The 22,534-nt window shown below is 43.5% G+C and overlaps 1 protein-coding gene across 1 annotated transcript; it reads right to left on the minus strand.

Moving 5' to 3' along the window:
* Window positions 1-9,089: 9,089 nt before the first annotated feature.
* Window positions 9,090-13,196, minus strand: LOC143860872 (cyclin-dependent kinase inhibitor 4-like). Its single transcript, XM_077371715.1, has 3 exons — window positions 12,787-13,196; window positions 10,257-10,460; window positions 9,090-9,774 (listed from the first exon to the last, which is right to left on the minus strand). Exons 1-3 carry the CDS (start codon window positions 13,083-13,085, stop codon window positions 9,705-9,707), a joined length of 573 nt encoding a protein of 190 aa, XP_077227830.1. The 5' UTR covers window positions 13,086-13,196; the 3' UTR covers window positions 9,090-9,704.
* Between the last annotated feature and the right edge of the window lie 9,338 nt (window positions 13,197-22,534).

The following is a 22,534-nucleotide window of genomic DNA, read 5'->3' on the forward strand; positions in this document are numbered from 1 at the left end:
CTGAGGCCGGCCTCAGACAAGGGCCAGAAAAAACCGCGGTGGCCAGGGGCCTCTGGGCGGCATGGTCCGGCCTTGAGACTTGGCCTGAAGGGGCACGGCCGGGCAGGAGCACCTGTGCAATCCAGTCCGGTCGAAATTTGAACCAGAAATCTGGCCGGCCAAACCTCCTGGGCGTCGTGGCCGGGCAGATCTCCTGGACGGGGTGCCTAGGCCGGACAGGTCCTCTGTCGCCTAGTGAACGGTCATATCCTGTCCGCCTAAGCCTTCTGGGCGGCTAGGCCGGGCAGGTGTTTTGTCGCGTAGCGATTGCGCCATATCCTGTCCGGCTTCGGCTAAGGCGCTGGACGGCCAGGCCGGACAGATATTTTGTCTTCTAGCGAACGCGTCATATCCTGTCCGGCTAGCCTTCTGGGCGGCTAGGCCGGGCAGGTCTTTTGTCGCGTAGCGATTGCGCCATATCCTGTCCGGCTTCGGTTAAGGCGTTGGACGGCCAGGCCGGACAGATATTTTGTCTTCTAGCGAACGCGTCATATCCTGTCCGGCTAAGCCTTCTGGGCGGCTAGGCCGGGCAGGTCTTTTGTCGCGTAGCGATTGAGCCATATCCTGTCCGGCTTCGGTTAAGGCGTTGGACGGCCAGGCCGGACAGATATTTTGTCTTCTAGCGAACGTGTCATATCCTGTCCGGCTAAGCCTTCTGGCCGGCTAGGCCGGGCAGGTCTTTTGTCGAGTAGCGATTGCGCCATATCCTGTCCGGCTTCGGTTAAGGCCTTGGACGGCCAGGCCGGACAGATATGCTGTCTTCTGGCGTCATCACTTTGCGCTTTGGAACTTTTACCTTGCATTTAATGCGGACGGTGCATTTAATGCGGTGGGTGACGTGGCGCACTCCGGCTGGTGGGAAAAGGGCGGGATTTTTCCCGCTCTTCTAAGCCTATATATACCGGAGTTTTTACTCTTCATTTTTTACTTTTCACATTCTCCTCTCCTTCTCTACTGCTCGGCTAGTCAAATTTCTGCCCGCCTCGGATCAGTGAGCCCGGAGATCTTCGGTCAGCACCTCAGTTCGGTAATTTCTTTTAGCTTTTCTTTTATTCCCTTTTAATGTCTAGCACCAGTTCCGAGTCGGACTCCGGCTTAAAGGAGTCCGGTTCGACTAGTAGTAGTACTGGGTCCAGGGCGTCGGAGAGGACGAGGCCGGCCTCTCCTGCGGAGGCTGGTGTTGAGGACGAGGAGGTAATAATCGTAGTAGACGAGGAGAGCGGAGAGGAAGAGATTGTGGACTTAGACACAATCCCGGTCCGTGGGGATGGACCGCACCGGGTAGAAACCAGTGACGACGAAGAACACGTTGAAGTTCCACGCTTGCCGCGCGCACCCGTGGAGGTGATAGCGGAGGCGCGGATGGAGGCCAACCCACAGTACAACGTCGGGGCCCTGTACGAGGTGAATCATCTGGGGCCGGGCAAACTTCAGGCCGTCAAGGACAAATACTTTATCCCTGATCGGTACCTTTTGAGGGCGGCCGTTGAAGGGGACCGGGCCAGCAACGATAGTGCAGATCTCTGCCTATACGAAGAAGCCTTACGGGCCGGGCTCAGGCTTCCCTTACATCCATTTTTTGTTGACGTGCTGAATTATTACGGGCTGGCGGTTACACAGGTCGTGCCGAACTCTTGGAGGACGCTGGTCGGTTTCCTGCACCTTTTGGGAGTTCGGGTCCGTAGGAACCCCACCCTGCCCGTCTTCAGGATGTGTGCGCATCTGAAGAGGCACAAGGACGGCGGTTGGATCTACATCAGCCAACGGCCCGAGGTGAAAATGATCACTGGCATACCTACTTCCATTCACACATGGAAGAACAGGTTTTTCTATGCTAGGGACACCGAGCAGGGCTCCCACTGGCCGTTCTCGTAGGAATGGAGAACGCCGGACACCAAGGGCCTTAGTCAAAAGCCAGTCCTTAAAGGCTACGACTACATGACCTTCGTTTTGATCAAAGAAGAGCTGAAGCGCGGTCAAATAAACTGCTCGGAATTCTCCGAGGAGGCCGTCCTGGTGGAGCTCGGTATCAGCCGTGCGACGCCGGCACGTACGTAAACGTTTTTAGGCCAGCTCTTATTTTTTGAACTGTTCCTTTCTTTTCTTCTTTTTTTTTTATAGTTCTAACTCTGTTCTGTTTTCACGTTCAGAAATGGTGAAGCAGATGTCCATGATGGACAGAATCATGCAGAGCTCCCAAGCGTCCCCAACGCATGAGCAGCCCCAACCTAAGGGCAAGAAAAGGAAGGTGCCGGAGTCAACTCCGGCGATGGTCGCACTGGCTAACCCTCTCAAAAGCAGCCGGGCGACACACAAGCTTGCAGTTAAGCCGAGCCGGCCAAGTCTCACCGGGCAGAGCTCCGGGTCTGCACGGGTGGCAGAGCCCCAACAAAGCGGGCCAGTCCTGGGCATCCCTGCCGCCACGGAAGCGAGAGGCGACAATGTCTTCCGCCCAAACTGGGCGGTGCAGAAAACGGACACCGGCCTCGGGGATAGCCGGGTGGCCACAGAATTGATGTATCAGGGCGTCCTCCCGCACGACCGTCGGGAGGCCGAGAAAGAGGCGCTGGAGACCTGTGCAGAGGCGATCGCCTCCGCCCTCTATCAGCTCCAGGTGTACTCTAGAGATATGGCGAAGAAGAGTTATCTCTTCTCTGAGACGCTCACAGAGATAGAGTCCGAGAAGGGCCAGCTCCAAAAAGACAAGGATGGGCTTAGTGAAGCCGTCCAGGTCAAAGAGGCCGAATGCAACAGCCTGAAGGACGAGGTGCAGAGGGTCAAGAACCAAGCCGTGCAGGATCTCCTAACTGCGAGGGAGAGAGCCGACCAGAGGGAGAAGGCGGCTATCGAGGCGGCCGTGAAAGTGGCAGTGCGGGAGGCCGAAGAGAGGAAGGACACACAGTTCTTCAACCTGGGCCTCCAAGCCTATAAGGCGGGGTTCCTTCTCTGCTCTGAGCAGGTTAAGAAGGCTTACCCCGACATCTCTCTGGACGGACTGGACGTCCCGTATGCACCTCCAGAGGATGAAGAGGACGAGGAGGAAGAAGGTGAACTGGACTCCTCCCAACCCAACGAGGTAGAACAGGAAGTCGCTCTGGCTTCCGAGGTCACCCCTCCAACCGCCGAGGCCGGCCAGGCTGCAGCCCTTACTGCAGAGGCAGTCACCGACGAGGCGGCCGACGGGGAGGCCTGAGTGGCCGGGCAGATCTCCTATCCTTAATTTTTGTAAATTTTTGTAATGGCCCGCGAGGCTCAATCTTTGTAAGCCAGCTCGGCGAAAAGAGCACTTTTGTGATACGAATACAAATTCAATTTTGTCTAACTGTCTGTACGGCTGTCTTGTTTTTGTATTTATGACGTCTGTGCTTCTTCCTCATCTCTCTGCCGAGCCAGAGTGGTTAACCGGATGTCATTGGCCGGAATGACCCACTTCTGTCTCCGAGTTTGCAAACACTTAGTCTTTTTGGCGTCTAGCGATTGCGCCATATCCTGTCTGGCTAAGGCTGTGGACGGCCAGGCCGGGCAGGTGTTTTGGCGTTTAGCGATTGCGCCATATCCTGTCCGGCTTCGGCTATGGACGGCCAGGCCGGGCAGGTCTTTGAGGAGGTTTCCACTAGGGCGGGTCCATGTGGTCGGAACTGATCTCCACACCAAATTGGACGCGCCGGAGTGCTCCACTGCTGTTCTCTAAGTCTGCAAACACTTAGAATGAGAGCTAAGTCTGCAAACACTTAGAGCCTTTTTGGCGCCTAGCGATTGCGCCATATCCTGTCCGGCTAAGGCTGTGGACGGTCAGGCCGGGCAGGTGTTTTGGCGTTTAGCGATTGCGCCATATCCTGTCCGGCTTCGGCTATGGACGGCCAGGCTGGGCAGGTCTTTGAGGAGGTTTCCACTAGGGCGGGTCCATGTGGTCGGAACTGATCTCCACACCAAATTGGACGCGCCGGAGTGCTCCACTGCTGTTCTCTAAGTCTGCAAACACTTAGAATGAGAGCTAAGTCTGCAAACACTTAGAGTATTTTTAGGGGGGAGCTGGCATATACTAGTGACTCAAAAGTGAGGGACACAGTCTAGTGGTAACTCCACTTTATTTCTTTTTGAAATTTCATTACAGAGATTCTTTACAGGCCTTCAAGCATTGGCTCTAAGGAACTCAACAAGATCCTGCTGCGCGGCCTCTGACAAGGCAGAGCCGATCCGGACAAGCCTCTGGTCGTCATCGCTGTAGAAAGGGATCTGGGCTTCATCCCTTAGATCAAACAGTTCGATTGGCAGAGACTCGGACGCATTCTTCCCTTTCAGTGCCGCTGCATAGCACCGCCTTGACTGGGGTTGATTCCCTCTGATTTCCCCTATACCTCCTGGTGTAGTAAACTTCATCTTCTGATGATAGGCGGAGGGAACAGCTCGGAGGAGATTCTGGCCGGGGCGTCCTAGGATCGCATTGTAGGCCGACTTGGTCCTTACCACCAAGAAGTTCACCATGGCGAAGGACTGGCAGGGCGGCTCCCCGATAAGAACTGGAAGCTCGATCTGCCCTTCAACTTTGACAACTTCTCCGGAGAACCCGAACATATCAGAGTTGGCCTGCTTCAGACGGTCAGTTCCGATCAGCATCCGCTCGAAGGCGTGATAATAGAGGATGTCTGCGGAGCTCCCGTTGTCGACCAAGATCTTCTTCATTTCCCAGTTCGCCACCAGCATGGTGATGACCAGGACATCATCATGCGGGAGGATCAGGCCGTCGAGATCTGCATCTGAAAAGGATATCACGTTCTCTAGCCTGGCCTTATTGCTGCAGGTATGGACGGCGTTGACCTGCCGGGCATAAGTCCTGCGGGCTGATGAAGAGGTTCCTCCTGCGGTCGGCCCTCCTGAAATGGTACCAATAACACCATGAGGTTGAGGTTGAGGTACCTGAGGAGGGGGGTTGGCCAGGGCAGAAGCTTGGATGTGGTCGCCCAGAGGTTGAGCGCCCCGGGGGCTTCTGCCTCTGGGCCTCGGCTTGTCCTTGCGCTCTCTTCTGTTGTCATCATTTTTCAAGTACCTCCCGAGGTACCCTCGGCTGATCAACTGCTCGATCTCCTCCTTCAGATGAAGGCACGCGTTGGTGTCGTGGCCGTGGTCCTTGTGGAACCTGCAGTACTGGGACATGTTTCTCTTTGTCGACGAGTTCTGCCTCTCCGGCCACCGGATGAAGTCCTCTTCCCGAATGGCTGCCAGGATTTGTGCTCTGGACGCGGTCAGCCGCGTGTAATGCTCTCTCGCTTGGGGGCTTCTCCCCTTTCGAGAAGGGCTTCTCTCCCTGCGGGAAGGGCTTCTCTCATTCTTCTGAGACTTATCATCCCTACGCTGCTTGGTAGGGTTCTTCTCCTCGGGCCTTCTCCTGCCAGCGGAGTCCAGGGCGGCGAGAGTTTCCTCCACCGAGATGTATTCCTCCGCCCCGGTCATCAGGTCTGCGAGGGACTGCGGGTTGCGCCGGGCCACTGCTCGCCTGAAGTCAGTTGATCGGACGCCGGCCAGAAGGGCGTTCGTGGCCGCGGAGGGATCCAGGTTGGGAACCTGAAGAGCTTCCCTGTTAAAGCGACCGGCGAACACTTTCAAGGCCTCATCATCTCTCTGCCTGAGGGCCATCAGCGAAGCGGTCGTCTTCCTGGGTCTCCTGCTGCTCATGAAATGGCGGGCCAGGTCATCCCCAAAATCCTCAAAATTATCCACTGACCTGGGCTTAAGCCGCGAGTACCAGTCCCGCGCCGCTCCGGTCAACGTGGTGGGGAATGCCCAGCAAAGGAATCCATCTGACGCCCTGTGAAGGAGCATTGTGGTCCTGAAAGTCTTCAGGTGGTCCACAGGGTCGGTGGTCCCGTCATACTGCGGAATCTGCGGCATCTTCCAGCCCGTAGGGGCCTCTGCGCTGAGCACTCTGTCCGAAAATGGTTGAGCGCTTGTGAAGATCCGGGAGGCAGGCCGGCCCTGCTCTCTGGCGAGCTCTTCGATCCGGTGGTCGATCTGCTGGATCCTTCGCAACACCGGGTCCTCTCTTTCCTCAGCCCGGTGGACGGGCCTCTCTCTCCTCACTGGCGGGCTCATAGCCGATCCGGACTGACTGGCCGGACTCCTTCGCCGGTGCCGCGATCCCTCTCCGTGCGTGGCGTCTCCCTTGCTGCCATGCCTTTGTACGGAGGGAGATCGCGACCGGTGATGTAGGCGAGGCTCGGGGCGCACATGCTTGCCCCGGGAGAGGTGATCTCGTCTTGTGGAGTGACGAGTCTGCTCCCGGGGCGGAGGCGTGTGCTCTCTACGGGAGCTTCCCCTCCCCTGGGCGGGCTGAGAGGCTTCGGCTGGGTGCTGCTGGAGTGCGGTGGCCGGATTCCTGAACTGCGCAATCACAGCAGTCATTTCTTGGAAAAGAGCACGCATCTCCCTCGGGGTCGGGGTAGGGTCTGAACGGTCCGAGTGAGTCGGCCTGCGCTCCCCTGGCGCCCCGACCTCTATCTGCGAGGCCAATCGCTCGCTTCTTCCTTCGCGGGGGGCTGTAGCCCAGGTCGTCCGAGAGGTTGGCACATGCTTTCCGTTTTTTCCTACCATTGTTTTTAAGTGAGGTTCCGAACAGCTTTTTGTTGCGGCGTCCCACGGATGGCGCCAAATCTGTTAGGTCTAAAATTGGTAACAGGTTATGGTAGGGCCGGAAGGGCTGATCTGGGCCTGAAGGGCTGATCTGGCAAGTCACACCTGAAAGGCTAGGGGAGTCCTGCGCTGCACAAGGGCACAGACAAGAAGAGAAAGGGTCAGAGGACCAACCCGGAGTGGTGCTCCGGACGGGCGCTTCGACACTCAAGTCAGTATGAGCAGGAGTGCAGAGCAATGTCAGAGCAAAAAGCTTAGGGTTTTGATTTCAGATCCCTCACCTTAGCACAAGTGAAGGCTATTTATAGTTATTCTGAGCCACCTGTCTAGGACAGGTGGTAGTTCTGAGCCACCTGTCCAGGACAGGTGGTGGCCTCTGTATGGACCAGGTCTCATACCTAAGAAGGGTAAGTGGAAGTCCCTGATTGGTCCAGGTGTCACACCTAGCAGGGACAGGTGTTGGCTTTGCAACGGTCCCTGTGAGGGCCACGTGCCAACAGCCAATTGGTTGCTGAGTTCGGACCTCATCAGTGCTGAGTTTGGACCCATCAGTGCTGAGTCCGGACCCCATCAAGATGTGATTCTCACCTATCAAAAATTATAATTGGGTTTTGCTAACCACTTGTTAAGCATCATTTAATTGCCTTTGGGATCTTGAATTTACACATACTTTGAGGAAAAAATAGGGTGGGGGTGGTGGTTACCATTTTTTTAGGCTTTCATGTTTAATGAAATTATATTAAAAAGGGAAAGATAAACCTTTCCCAAAATTCGTGCCTCATATCTCTCTGGGCACCAATTTTCTATTTTCAATATTCGTCCTCTCACCTGCAATTTCTATTCTCTCGTCCTTTTCTCCATTTGTGCGTGTCATCCTTAATATTACATTCAAATAGGGTGTTATTATCAGACGGAAAAAAAAAAAAAAAACACCAACGGTAGGGTGCGATTATCAAAATATTACATTCAAATAGGGTGTTACCCCTTCAATTTGAAGACAGCAACTACATTAAAACAGTCATATGTCTATTGAAATGCAAAGAAAACTAGAGAATTGCCACTTCCTTATTTCCAAACTGATTGTATCACACAGAATCTGTCCAATCCAATCCAAACTAGGATTAGGGCTTTAATTGCTGTGTTTATGTGCTGCAAATCGTCTTCGATTGAAAAGGATACGGTACATACAAATAAGGCATAAATTAGGCAAGGTGGGATGAATTGAAAATCACACAAATGGTATCATCTTCCTTTATAAAATTTTCTTCTTTTTACACAAAAAAAAAAGAAAAAAAAAAGACAGCTTGAACCAACCCTATTCAAGTTTTATTCAGAGGGACCTATGATATCCCTCTAAATTAAATATCATTGCCCAATAAATCATGGAAAGACAAAATATTCCAAAGGAACTTTTTTTTTCCATCGGGTATTTTTTCTCTGGCAGGAAAGTTTTATAAGATAGCTGTGAGGCCACCATGATGTACGGCTCAGAACGTTGGGCCACCAAGAAGCAGCATATGCATAAGATGAGTATAGCAGGGATGCGAATGCTTAGATGGATGTGTGGCCACACAAGATTAGATAGAATTAAAAATGAAGACATTCGTAAAAAAGTGGGGATGGCATCAATTGAGGAGAAGATGAGAGAACACCGCTTAAGATGGTTTGGACATATCCAACGTAGGCCTTTGGATGCTCCGGTGAGAAGAGACGACTCATGCCAAATTGATAGAGTAAAAAGAGATATGGAATAGACCGAAAACAACTTTGGTAGAAACAGTGAGGAGGATAGCTAGGAACACAACAGAGAACATGACCTTGAATAGGATGGAATAAGAAAATGATCCACGTAGAAGAACCCAACTAGAGCTGGGATTAGAGCCGGGTAGATTCCTTCCACCTTCTTCATTAAATTTTTCTGAAGGATTCATTTTAGCCGACCCCAACTAGTTTGGGACAAAGGCTTTGTTGAGTTGAGTAGTATTGTTTTTCTGGCAATCCAAACAAGGCCTTAGTTCATCAAACTAGAATGATCAGTGTCAAGAAATAATATTGGGCACTAATATATTTGCCTCCTGTTCTTTTCCGGGCCACCCGTTATTTTTACAGTACAAGAGGGTGGCCAAGGGTAGAAAAGAGGGCAAATATATCATTTCCCAAGGTTTTTGAGATTTGAACCCACCGCATCAGCCGAAGATTTGGACCCCACTGCATCACCCGAAGATGGCCCATCAAGTTGGTAGTATGCAACATGACCTTTTTAATGTAGTATACTAAAAATGTGAGTGTAGTTTAGATACAAATTGCACTCAAAATGCAAGTGGGAAAATAAAGTAATATGTGAGTTTCATTTAGATCTTCGCAACAGATGTTAAACAGCCTCGTTAGAACAAAACCCAGCAGCCTCATAAAGATAATAAAGATACCCCAGAGAATCGATCTTCAATTCGAACAATCCCCAGTAAAACTCTTAACACAAACACTCCTTACCAGAGGGACGGAGACTTTTTTACAAGTACAAGAATGTAAAAAATAACAAAAAGAAATCAATCTTTAATCCCTACAAACCAACCAGTCAATACTAACAGCTTTTCACCACAGATAAAAGTAAAAACAACTTAATAGTGCAAGTACAAGCAGAGATATGAAGACAAAGAAGGGTAAAGGGGAGTCATTTATTTCCATGAGCTTTCAGCTGAATCAGTAGCAGTATTGACGAAACAAAATCAGTGATTTCATCCTATACCCCAGAGAGTCATTCTGATCAAACTGGTATCATCAGTGACAAACATGACAATTGAAAGACCCTACCCCTTCCCAAATGACCTGTTAAAGGATTTAAGATTTATGCTTCTAAGTGTAACTTAGCTATCTATGTTACAAACCTTTAGACTGCACATTATCTTTGACACTTCTCCTTTTTTACGGCAGAAAACAATGGGTGGAATCATCACCACCCTTGAAAAGCACTCTCGAAAATACTGGGCAGAGATCAGTAGAGAGGTTGCAGGAAAAGAAGCCCAGATGAAAAGCACGAGCTATGGATCCAACCTCACCCATTCGTAGAGACCAGGGAGAGGCGAATCATTTATTGGGTCAAAGTTATACCTGCACAAATTCAATGTAAAACTAAAAACCACAGATAGCAATGCAGAAAGCATTTGTTAAATCAGAACACAAGATAATGATCTTGATGTGGCTTCAGAAAATGGGCTCCTTAACTCTCAAATCGAATATGGGAGTTCTTTTATTATTTGATCAACATTATATACATTGGGGAAAAAATATGACTAATAATCAAGAATTTTTTTGCCATGACAATCGAAAATTTGGGTCTTTTATGCACTTGGTAAAGCTTATTTTTGCAAGTTTTCTCAGAAAAAACCTCTTTCTTCATTGGTCCGCTTAAATTGTATTTTGGCCTATTTACTACAAATTATTGGTGGGGTTTCAGAGTCCTTTATTTTCTAAAGTTAAAATACTTTTTTTTTAAATAGAGTACCATATCCTGAAAACATAAGTAACAATATTGGAAAACTTCAGGAAGTAAAGAATCATAACAGCTTGAGGAAGGATCAAGGATTATATACTTTTCTATGAATATTCTCTGCTGCTGCTGCTCTAAACCGGCAAAGAACTCCTCTATCTCAAGTGAGGTTGGAATATTATTGTGCGCCGCATTCCGTATTCTCCTGTTTGCTGCAGTAGAGTTTGTAGGTCTGGTTGTAGAACCAGGTGTCTCTACGTTATGTGAGTCTCTTATCAGACTAGAAGGTGTGGTCTCCCTAATGTTCCTGTAACAAGGTAATAACGGGGTTGAATCTTCATTATTGTGATAATATATATTAAAAAAAATAAGAAAATGCATTTTTTTTCCTGTCTTGCGAATTTCAAAGTTCAAGGCAGTGGTTCCTTTGCCAAAATTCTTTTTTCTTTTTAAAAAAAGGAACCATCCAACAGAAATATTAGCTGACATAGAATTAGTTTGCCTTCCAAGATGCTTGATTAGCAGAGAAATCAATAGAAAGAATCGGTAATCCACAAAAATCAAAGCCGCATAGGTGGATCGAAACAAATATATTTAAACAAGATATCATGTAAATCTAAGTTATTAAACCAGTTAGCACAAGTAACAATGCACCAGGCCCCTGCTGTAGAACTGTTTTTCTTGCAATCAAAACATTTCCGATGGAAAACAATTTCTAGGTAAATTTTTTTCTTTCAATTTAGATGGAAATGATATGATTATGGTTAATTTAGAGGGATATCATTGTAAATTGAAGGCCCCTCTAAATAAAAACTTAATAGGTTGTTGGTTCAAGTTTTTTTTTTTTGTGTAAAAAAGTTGGAAATTTTAGAATTATTTTTCCTTTCCCGACTTTTCCAGAAAATTCCTGCAATCCAAACAGGGCCTAAGGTATAGCCAAAATTACAAAACCAGTCAATCGATAGCAGTACGATACATAGATATATAAATCAAAGGTCTTGCAGTAAACAATCTCCCAAACAACTTAAACCCTCCAACCACACACACACACATGGATGAATAAGCTTCAGAAAAAAAAATTAAAATTAAAAAAAAAAAAAAAAAGCTCACCATGAAGACAACAAGGGCATTAAATCTAAGTTTTGTCAAATACAGAAAAGCAACTTGTACACAATAAACAACCTAAAAGGAAATAGGATTTTGAAGTATCCATGCTCCAGAAACAGAACCGTATCTCCATATTAAAAGACCCCCGATAGGTGGAGTCCTATATGAAATCAATGTAAATTGTACCCATGTTTTAGAAATGAGGCAGAAATAACAAGTGAGAGAAAAAAAAATATCAAACAAAGAAAAACCCACAAAGATCTTCTCTCTGTCTCTATTTTAATACTAGTATACAAGTTCCAACAGCACATGTCAACACGGTTCCAAAGATGATCAGCTCTAAACAAGATTTTTTTTTTTTTTTTTTTTTTTGCAGTTACCAGAGTGTCAGAAACAAGCCACAACAAAAATTAAAAAAAAGACATGTTCAACCATGGATTACCTAAAAAATATATTTATGCTACCAGGGCAAAGAAAATCAGCATCATAGAAGAGAGAAGTGGGGAAAAAAAAGACCAGTTACCCATATGAATAAAAAACTAATAAAAACAACCCAAACCAAATTCTAAACATGAAAATTAGACAGAACTTTAATAGAAACAACTTTCATAAATGGAAACCAAAAATAACTTATTAGTACCTACTAAGTAAAATAGAACTTTTCCATTTAAAAAAACATGAATCACTCAAAATAACATTCTCAATATCCGAAAAAAAAAAAGAGGAAAAAAAAGAAGCAAACAGCCAAAAAGAGCGGGAAAAAAGCCCAGTTTCAAAGATGAAAAGCCATAAACAAAATCAATCCCAAAATCACAAAGAGCAGACATGATGAAAGGCAAGGATGTTTTAGTACTACCCAGGTTTTAGAAACAAGGCAGGAATTAAGGATTAGATTGGGGGAAATGAACTCAAATAAGCAATTTTTAACACAACCCTTTTATGATCAAGAAAAACCCTAAACTAAACAACAGCACTCAATTTCCAAAAAAAACTCACCCTGGCAAGACAACAAAGGAAACAAAATAGCAACTTTTGCATGCATAAAAAAAAAAAAAACAAAAAAAAAGGGATTCCAAAAATCACCCATTTCCAAAAAAGATTTAGCGAACATGAAAGAAACCCTAAAACAAAAATAGTATGAAAACCAGTCAAAATCCCCCCAGCAGCTAAAAAAACAAAAACCCTAAAAAAGAAAAAAGAAAATATAAAAGAAAACAAAAACCAACAAAATAATCTCCCTAGCAGCTAAAAAACCAAAAACCCTAAAGCCCTGTTTGGATTGCAGAAATGTTCTGGAAAAGCTTGGAAAGGAAAATTATTTTAAAATTTCTTACTCTTTTCACACCAAAAAAAAAAAAAAAAAAATTATATGGGGCCTTCAATTTATGATCATATGAGTCTAAATAAGCCATAAACATGTCATTTTTCTCTAAATTGTGACATTAAAACAGAAAAAATTTCAATTGGCCTAAAACAAAAAAAAGAAGAAGTAAAAGAAAACAAAACCCTAAAAAAATCAAACCCACCTCTCTCTTCCATCGATCTCACAAACATTCTCTCCAAACGAAGCCTCGTTCTCGAGGATAGAGGTGGAAATACTCTCTTTCTCAGTAGTTGGTTTTTCTTTGGTTTTCTTTGGTTCAGTAGTGAAAACAAAGGTGGGTTTCTCAAGCCTACGATTACGAAGCTGAAGATAAGAAGTAGAGGAAGTAGTCTTTTGGAGAGCTAGGGTTTTGGCTCGGGTTATAATCCCTAGACTCGACTGAGAAACCTCCATGACAGCAACCTCGCGAGTGGCCTTAGCTTTTCTCATGTATTTCCCCATTACTACTGAAAAGAAGAGATGAGAAAAGGAGGGAAAAATACACGAGGGGAAGAGAGAGAAAGAGACAAAACCCACAAAACGGGGGGGGAGAGAAAGAGGGAGAGAACGGAGGGAGAGGAGGGGGTTTTATATGTTGCAGGGCTGTGTACTTTTAATTTATCGTGATATTTTGGACGGAAAGTAAATATGGGGATAGATAGGAAGGACTATAGGAGAGATTCTTTTGTGGGTTCAAAAAGGAATTAGGGTAAAGTGGGACCCCCACTTAATCAATTGGGTCCCACTATGATTGGCCATTTGAAACCATTCGATCTGAAATCTACATATTGATAGTTGAAAAAGGGGGATTTTATTTCTTAATTTGTTATATTTACTTCTGGTAGGGCCCCCCCTAATCCCAGCTTGCCTACCCAAAAAAAAAAATGATTCTTACCAAAACCTAGTTTCCTAATAGGCTCTGTTCACTTGTTTTTTCGGGAAAGGAAAAGAAAAGGTTTCACGGAAATCTGATGTGACATTAGGAAAAGAAATCCAAGGAAACTGTGCAGGATAAGGTTTCCCGCTCCTGTTCACTTGCATAGGAACTGTGTAGGAAAAGGTTTCTCGAGAAACTGCTTGCCCACCTTTTTTCACTTGTTTTTCCTGGAAAAGCATGAATCTCATACTTGTGAAAAAAGACTCATTTCCACATTATTTTTCCCAATTTCCATGTCAGATGTGAGATGTTCCACCTAGGCTCCTTCAAAATCCCGTGAAGACAAATGAACATGCAAATTTTAGCTTTCTCGAGGAAAAATGGGGTGTTTTCCCGGAATTTGGTCTCCCGGGAGCACGAGCGAACAGAGCCATAGGGAATTACTAGCGAGGTGGCTGGGTTTAAATATTACGAGCCAGCTGCGAAATGCCTTTTGCGAAGGACCCTTTCCAATATTGCCATCCTATATGTATTTTTTTTGTACTTTTCACCACCACTTTTATTTTAAGTGTGTGTTTTGCTCTGGGGAAAAATAATTTATGGAAAAAATATTATGTGGAAAAAAAATCCAAGAGCCTTGCGGGTTTGCACTTTTTCTTGAAAATAGGGAAATTTTATTTTGAAAAATCATGGAAAGTGAATTTAAGAGTTTATTTTCTTCAAAAAAAAATTCAAAGAAGAACTTACCATGTATACAAAAGAGCCATTAAAAGATACCATGTATCCAAGCAGGTTTTTCAATGAGGAGGTTCTAAATAAAAGAGACGAGTGGAATGTAGGGGTGTCAATGGATCCACTTCGGATCAGATCCATCTATGTTTGGACAAGATGCATTCAGATTGCTTATCTATGGATCTTTACCAAATGTTTTTTTGGATCTTACTATCTGAGTCTAGGTCAAGATCCATTTTGAATTCAACCATCTATCAGAGTGTCCTGGGTCCTGGTTACTAGGGGTGCGATTTGGATTGACTCTTGGGAAATTGGGTTGAGTTTTTTTCCATAAATAGGGTTGGGGCGGGTCGGGGTGGGTCGGGTCGGATGGGGTTCAAGTTGATTCCAAGTCATTTTTTAGCAAAAGCTCAACCCGACCTGACCCAGGTTGCACCCCTATTAATGGTTACGCTGTACGCAGTTATGGCTTAATGACATGGTAGAGAAAAGAGCGAAGAGGGAAGAAAGTAATTTCGTGCCCGTCTTTTGCATGTGATAGCGGCCACGTCAACAAATAAGATGAGATCTGACAAAAAGTAACATAGGTGGCTGTCATCACATGCAAAAGTCTGGCTCGAGATGGCTTTACGTATTGATGGCTAGCATATTCCCCAAAATAATTTTGGGCCTTGTGATATGGATCCAATAGACATGGTATGGTCCTCCGCAAATCAGAGGGTTAGATCATCCCTATGGAGAGCTTAAGGGCGCACCCTATCTATGTTAGGGCTCAACAAATGAATGGTTTGGACCGCCCAAATAATGTGAGTCCCACTGTACTTTTGTGCTGCAATGCATGCATGGCCATCCACCGTCTAATTTCTTGGCTTTTACCATTGATCTTAAAAGTGATTTTTTGCAGTAATTCGCTCTCTTTTTTAAACATTCTTTTAGGATTCAAAAAGATGAAAATTAAATTTTAAAATGAGAATGACTTGATGCCAAACATGGTGATCTGATCAAGAGCGTTGATCTAATCAGCTGACCAAGTTGGTCTGATTCCAGGGCCAAATAAAGAAGGCACTCCCACGAAGATTACGGCTTACATAAATCATCATCTTGAAAAACTATATTTTTGATGCTTGATCAACGGTCTATAATCATCAGATGAGAGTGGGACCAAAGGCTTTAGGCCGATCAAAACACTGATACTTGACCATCTAGGTTCATAAGATATGCTAATTGAGATTTATTGTCCAGATATTGTGAATTTGCATTAACTAATACTTATCCATCCCCATATTTTGCGAATATTTGCTTACTATATTTAGATGAAAAGTGCATCTTAATTTAATAACTTAATGACGCCACCAGAAAATACGAGAAACTCCCGAGAAAACGTATGACTTGATAGCCGAGTCATTGGATACCCTTTCCAAACGGACAGGTGGAAAGTGCATTTGTTTTCTGTGAGCTCTCTCTCTCTCTCTCTATTTTAAACCACATCATTCCCTCTCTCTAAAATGTTAAAATAGGAAGGTAGCCCAAGTTCATGCATTAGAAGGGATTTGCTAAGCTCCATCGCAAAAGGCTTTCCGCCGGCTGGTCTGTTGCACTTCAGACCACCCACCTCGTTAATGGATACAAAAGTTGGCTAGTCCGATGTGCGACAGACCAGCTGCGAAAACCCTTTTGTGATGGACGCTAGCAATTCATGTGTTAGAAATATTTTGCTGAATTCGCTGGAAAAGTTTGGAAAGGAAAAATATTTCTAAAAATTCAAACTTTTTTCGCATATAACCATGGTTTAAAATTTCGGTTTCAGTAACTGTTTCGGACCCCACCAAAAACTGAAATTTCATAATTTGGTTCCAAATTCCGGACCCAAATTTTGAAATTTCGAACCGAAATTCCAAAATTTTGTAACACTTTTTTTTTTTAATAAATAATGTCTTTAAACCGAAATTATGGCGAAAAATTGAATTTCGGAAATTTTCGGTTTCAGTCCCCACCGGTATCCGAAATTTCAGATTTCAGTCGAAATTTTAAACCGTGCATAGAACAAGAGAGAGAAATTATATGATGAAGGGAAGAATAAACACGTACTCATCATCCCATCCTTGATATTTGATCCAACAAAAGCTCACTTTTTGAGGATCTGCTGTTGGATCAAATATGAAGGGTGGTACTTCTATCGTACCAACTTTATGTATTTATACAGCATTTCACTGTATAATTTCTCTAAAAAGAGAATTGAACCAACCCTATTCAATTTTTTCTTGGGAGACCATCAATTTATGATAATATCCATCTAAGTTAACAATAATCTTATCATTTCTCTCTAAACTTGTGGAAAGAAAAAATTCTTACGATAAAACTTTCCATAAAAATGTTTTTCTTGAAATCCAAACAGGAAAATTACATCAAAATTCTAAACCTCTTGAACAGAGATTCTAAGAGCCACCCACATCTTTATTTTCAGATATTATTGAATTGTGGAGCCCTCTTGTTTTTCCCTCCCCTGTCTTCTCATTTCTCTCTCCTTATCTCTAACTTTCCTAATTTAGTAGCCTCTAGATTTTAAGTTTTTAAACCCCCGGAATTCGGAAAACACATTAAATTAATGTTTCAAAATCCATATTCATGGGCATTGGATACCCATTTGGATTTCCCTTCTTTCCATTATTAAATTCAACCTATTCATGTAATTCGAACATACTTTTCCATGCTCTGAACATTTCATTGAATCCCATTTAACTTCCATTTTCAACCCCCCGTCATTTTCAACTATTTTGCATCAGTTTTACCCAAACTCCTATTAAATGTAGGAATTCTTCTACCCTTTGGTCAAACTTTTGAATAAAAATTAAGACACTAATTAATTCCCAAATACAAGTTCTTAGCACCTTCTCATGTAATGGGCCCACCATAGATGATCTATTTGAACCCATCTCATGATCTTCACCGTCGAACGAATCAACTTATGATTTGTCATATAGTGGACCTAAAATAGATGGTCTATTGCTGAAATTTGCACCCATCACGTGATCTCCACCGTCGATTCAATCATTTTATGAGCTATAATATGGTGGGCCCACTACAGATAAGCTATTGCTAAATTTTGCACCCATCAAGTGATCTTCACCGTCGAGGCAATAAACTTTTGCCCATTGAATGTGATCCATCGTATCGACTAATTTTGTCTTAAGTATATTGTGCAAGTAATCGAATGGCTAGGATCATGCCACGAGCGGGAAATTTGTGCTGGTGGGCCCCACCTTTTAAAATGAGATGGATCTTTCTTACTTTCACCTAACTTGCCTTAAATTTAGACTGTAGCCCTAGATAGTAGAAAGAGAACCTCAAATCCAATTTGGATATGCCACTCCGAGAAGGAATCTCTCAAAGAGAAGTTCCCGCCAAAAACAAAGAATGTTATTGGTACACGTGGCTATGCAATAACGTCATACAATCCGATCCTTTTCTCCCGAACCCTAGAAAAAAACCCTAACCCTAGTTATTTCTCTGACTATTTATAGGCACGAATTTCACGTCATTTCCTCGATTTCCTCGGCAATTACTGTTATAAATGTGTTTGTTTAGCGCGCGAAAAGTAAACGAGTGTTATAATACATAATATACGTTAGATTTTATATGGTGTATGCCCGTATCGTCCAGTATTTTACGGCTTAAACTATAGGATGATCGAAACCGTCCATCCAGACAATGAATAGTGCGAAAGGTTGCTGGGGATGAACAAAAGAGCATACTTGGGGCGATATCTGATCTCACGAATCTTGATTTGTCATAATTAACCGTAATTAGTGCTTATATATATATATATATATATATATATATATATATATATATATATGGGGAAAGTGATTGTGAGCGGCCCCTCATATAAGCTTATATGAGGTGACCGCTAAAAACATGGTGGGCCCACATTTTTGGGGTGATCCGAACCGGTCATTTGATAGGCCCTGACATAGATAGGGGGTGTCCAAAAAATCCGCTCCATAGGATCATCCCAACCCTTCGAACTGTGGAGGAGAAAGAGGGGGAAATGGGCGGGTATAAATTTGCCCACTTACCCGTCCATTTTCCCCTCTTTCACCCCCACAGTTCGAAGGGTTGGGATGATCTTATGGAACTGATTTTTTGGGCACCCCCTATCTATGTCAGGGCCTATCAAATGATCGGTTCGGATCACCCCAAAAATGTGGGCCCACCATGATTTTAGCAGTCACCTCATATAAGCTTATATGAGGGGCCGCTCACAATCACTTTCCCCTATATATATATATATATATATATCAGTTAGCAGATAAGAATAGAGAGATAAGAATAAGTTTAATTAGGAAAAGATTGTTCGAGTAGATCAGATCTCATCCGTTAATCAAGTATAGATGAGAGATGAGAGATAGAATAGATTACAGGGAAATGATATAGAATAGGATTACCATTATGTAAGTGCTTATATAAGCACTGATTATTTCTAGTAAAGATTAACTGAGATTAGTGAAATCTAAAGCTTATTATGGTATCAGAGCGGGACGATACGACCATGCATTGTGCACAACATCATCGATCCCATCCTCTTAATAACCAAAGTCCTTCCCAGCCGCAGCATTAGCAGCTTCCGCCGTCCGATGGAGGTAGATCAAACCTCCATGGATCTGCTCCTCTACTTCCCAACACTCCATGCATGACTCACAACTTTTTTCTTCGCGGCACATAAAAAGAAAGCAGCGCCTCATTCGACAATCAGCATCGCCCCCTCACTGGCAACAACATCAATAACCATTATCAAGGGATCAACGTCATCAATTTTCGAGACGGTTCATCAAAGTGGTGGATTTTGATTACATTTGTAATTTGGGGAATTCTATAATCAGATGTATATTGATAAAAAGAGTGGGTGGGAAAGGGGTCACTGCTAAATTGCCTAGACGTTAGTATGTATCAAATCCTGACAACAAAGCTAGGCTTTGAATTGCTTAGGACTATTGCTTCAATTTCTATTTTCTTTTGGATTCTCAGCCCTCTCTTTTTAGTTCAAGCCATTTTAGAACCAAATATCAAAACAAAAGGGTACAAAAAACTTATCAAATCCGCGATTAAGTTGACATAAACCAAAGAAAAAGGATCCGAGGATTTGGCCAGTTATTAAGATGATCTCTCTCTCTCTTAATAATTGGGTTTTTTACTTCATGTGCTTGTAGTTAAATGCCATATTAAAAAGGCACCATATTGAATGAGACATATCATGTGTAACGCAGTTCTTTTTTTATCTTTTTCCTTTTTCTCATAATAGAAGCAAAACTCTGTTTTTTTTTTTTTTTTTTCTGTACTTGCCTTTAGAAAAATCCTTGCTTTTAAACTTTCCTTCTCGTCCACACGTTCATTAATGCAGATTCTTCTTATCTCTGGACCCTTCTTTCCTCTTGCCCTTTATTTGGGCTTGTGGAAATGCTTATAATTTTGTAGGAACAAATATATTTAAAATGAAAGCCCCATCAATTTTGGTGGGAAACGATATATTCGCCCCTTTTTCTTCCCGGGAATTGCTAGCATCCATCGCATAAGGCATTTCGCGACTGGTCTGTTGTATGTCAGACCACCCACCTCATGAATGGAGACAAAACCTGTTGTTGTCTTTATTCACGAGGTGGATGGTGTAACATGCGACAGACCAGCTGCGAAATGGCTTTTGCGATGGACCGTAGCAAATCCCTTTCTACCCTGGGCCAGCCCACTACTTCTTTACACTAGAAGGGGGTGGCCCAGGTAAGAAAAGGGGTGAATATATCATTTCATTTTTCCCAATAATAGCTTTCCTCCTTGATATTTGAGAATTTTTTTTCACTTTGGAGTGAAGGACGAATGTCATGTGCTTATTTTCTTTCTCTGAATTCATCGCCTCTTGCATTATCAAGGAAGAATGACTGCTTCATGTACTATAGTTTCTTGCATTGCATAAAATACACCCAAAAAAAATGCATACTATAAAACGAGGGGGTTTCAATTTCAATATTTCTCAGCCTCATTTCATGAAATCTTTCTCAGAGACAAGAAAGAATGAAATGCACCCTATATTTTTCTATTTTGTCCACCACCAATGACTGTATTTGTTACAGTGAGCCCAACATCTCTACCCAACCCATGAACAAGGTGGGCCCATCATTTTATACATAATCCAGGCCGACCACTTAGCCAATGGTGTCATGGGTGCAACACCTTTGTGACACCCATATGGAGGACAGTGGTCTGAGCTTAGTCCCCAGAAGGGTGGACACTCACATTGCGCCAATTGTTTTGTAGTGAAACATGATGAGGTGACCTACATGATCCTGGTCTCATGACAAACAAACATCCCATGTGTAGGACTAAGGACTATAAATATTGAATGGTTTTAACTTTTCTTGGCAACCCTAAATCAGCCTCGACCAAAATGCGAAGCTATGATTCTAGTGATTGGAAAAAAAAATCTAAGAATTTTATTTCCAATTCAATATTTATGTATTTTTGAATGAAGGTTGTTGAAAAGTTTAGGATATGAAAATGTAAAATCAGATCCAACACTCAGACAAACAAACAGCGGACAAATCCATTCGAAGTTATCAGGAGTACATGTGCATTCATTTTCTCACAACAATGAGGAATTTTAATTCGCTGCATCTGGGAGGGATTTCAGTTCCCCACCTATTCCGACAAATACAACTAGCAAGTGTGTGTGCGTCTTTTGATTGAAAGTTATGTGGCTCTTTGGCTTAAAGTCATGGGTATGCTCCTAGGGACGTGAGTTCGAATCCCCGGGCTTAAGTGATTGTGAGCATCCATAGGGAATAGTCCTGCCCTAAAAGTTGGGGTGGGGACACCCTACGTCAAAAAAAGAGTTGAAAACGTTCAAACGTGTGAATCACATGGGGTTGTTTTAGGCTCATTCTTCTTGGATTTTGAGAATTGATTTGGAGTCCAAAACTGATTATTGAACCGGATATTGTGTTTGATCGTGAAAGTCGTAGTTATTAGGTTGTTTAATTATTTTCTATTTTTTTTCTAGACATCTCGCTGATGCTTATTAATCCTATTACCTTTTCTCAAGAAAAAAAAAACAACCTACACCTTTTCATCAGAAGGGTGCGATCATACCGACACAAATGCATTGGATCCCATTAGAAGTCCAAACTTAAGCGTGCTTGGGAGAGAGTAGTACTAGTATGGATGATCTCTTGGTAAGTCCTAGTGCTGCGCCCTCCTTTAAGGAAAAAAACACTTTTTTCATCTTAACTTATTCCTTGTGTCATTGAATTGGGAGGTGGGTGCATAGTAATCACTAGATTCCTTGAACACCGTTGTAAGGTCCACCTCTGACCTTATTCCTTTTCTATTGGATTCTGTTTTCATGTTCTTTATAAACGCAGGCCCTTCAGATTGTAGAGAAGATGCGGCTGGGGTAGCCAGGTTTGAGGTTATTTTCACAGGTAAAATCATAAGAACTGGCAGGGTATTAAAGCATCCAGTCTCTAAGGAAGAGGCTACAGAAGATTACTTTTAGCTTTGAGATGAAGTCTCCTGTTCTTGAGTTCCGGATGAAACCCGTTTTATTGAAGTAAAATTGACCCTGACTGTTACTGATCAAGAGAGTGACTTGGATGAACACAAGAATTACAATGGGGAAGATTTTTGGGAGGTAATGGAAGATTTCTTACAGTTGTAACTGATACGATGGAACCTGCTAATTGTTTCTGTCAAAAGTCAGACTAAGTGCAAGGATTCCCTCGTTTAAGTTTTAAGTGAAAGAAGAGTTTTTGGGAAGGATAGGCACCTTGAGGTGAGCAGGGGAGCTCCCAAATACCCTCCTTGATGGTGAAAGTGAGAATAGAAAGCCCCCCACCTTTGAAAGATGGGAAAGACCAAACATAAAGGGCATTTGGATACTATTTTCATAAGAGGGGGGGAAAAGCCTTCCATTTCGCCATTTTTGCAAAAAAATATCAGAATTGCTTCTCACTGTATTCTTTTTGCTGAAGGTTTCTAACGAACTTGTAATAGGATCCTTACAACGTATAAACTTGTGAAGCAACTCCTATGTAAATTTATGGAGAAGAAATAACAATTTACCTGTTGCAGTTCTTTACATGGTTTCTTGGGCAGAATTAAATGAAACACATTCTTTTTATTGAACTTGTTGAATTGTCTCTCGTTTTATCAGAAGTTTACATCCTTACGAACCAGTAATCTTTTTATTACATAGTGGGATCTTTGACGTAAAGAAGTGGATCTTCAAGGGAAGTGGGAGAGAGTGCCTCCTCTC

This window comes from Tasmannia lanceolata, unplaced genomic scaffold (assembly GCF_043159265.1).
Source record: "Tasmannia lanceolata isolate RefF3 unplaced genomic scaffold, GAP_Taslan_0.1 ptg000037l, whole genome shotgun sequence".
In the NCBI taxonomy this organism is placed as follows: domain Eukaryota; kingdom Viridiplantae; phylum Streptophyta; class Magnoliopsida; order Canellales; family Winteraceae; genus Tasmannia; species Tasmannia lanceolata.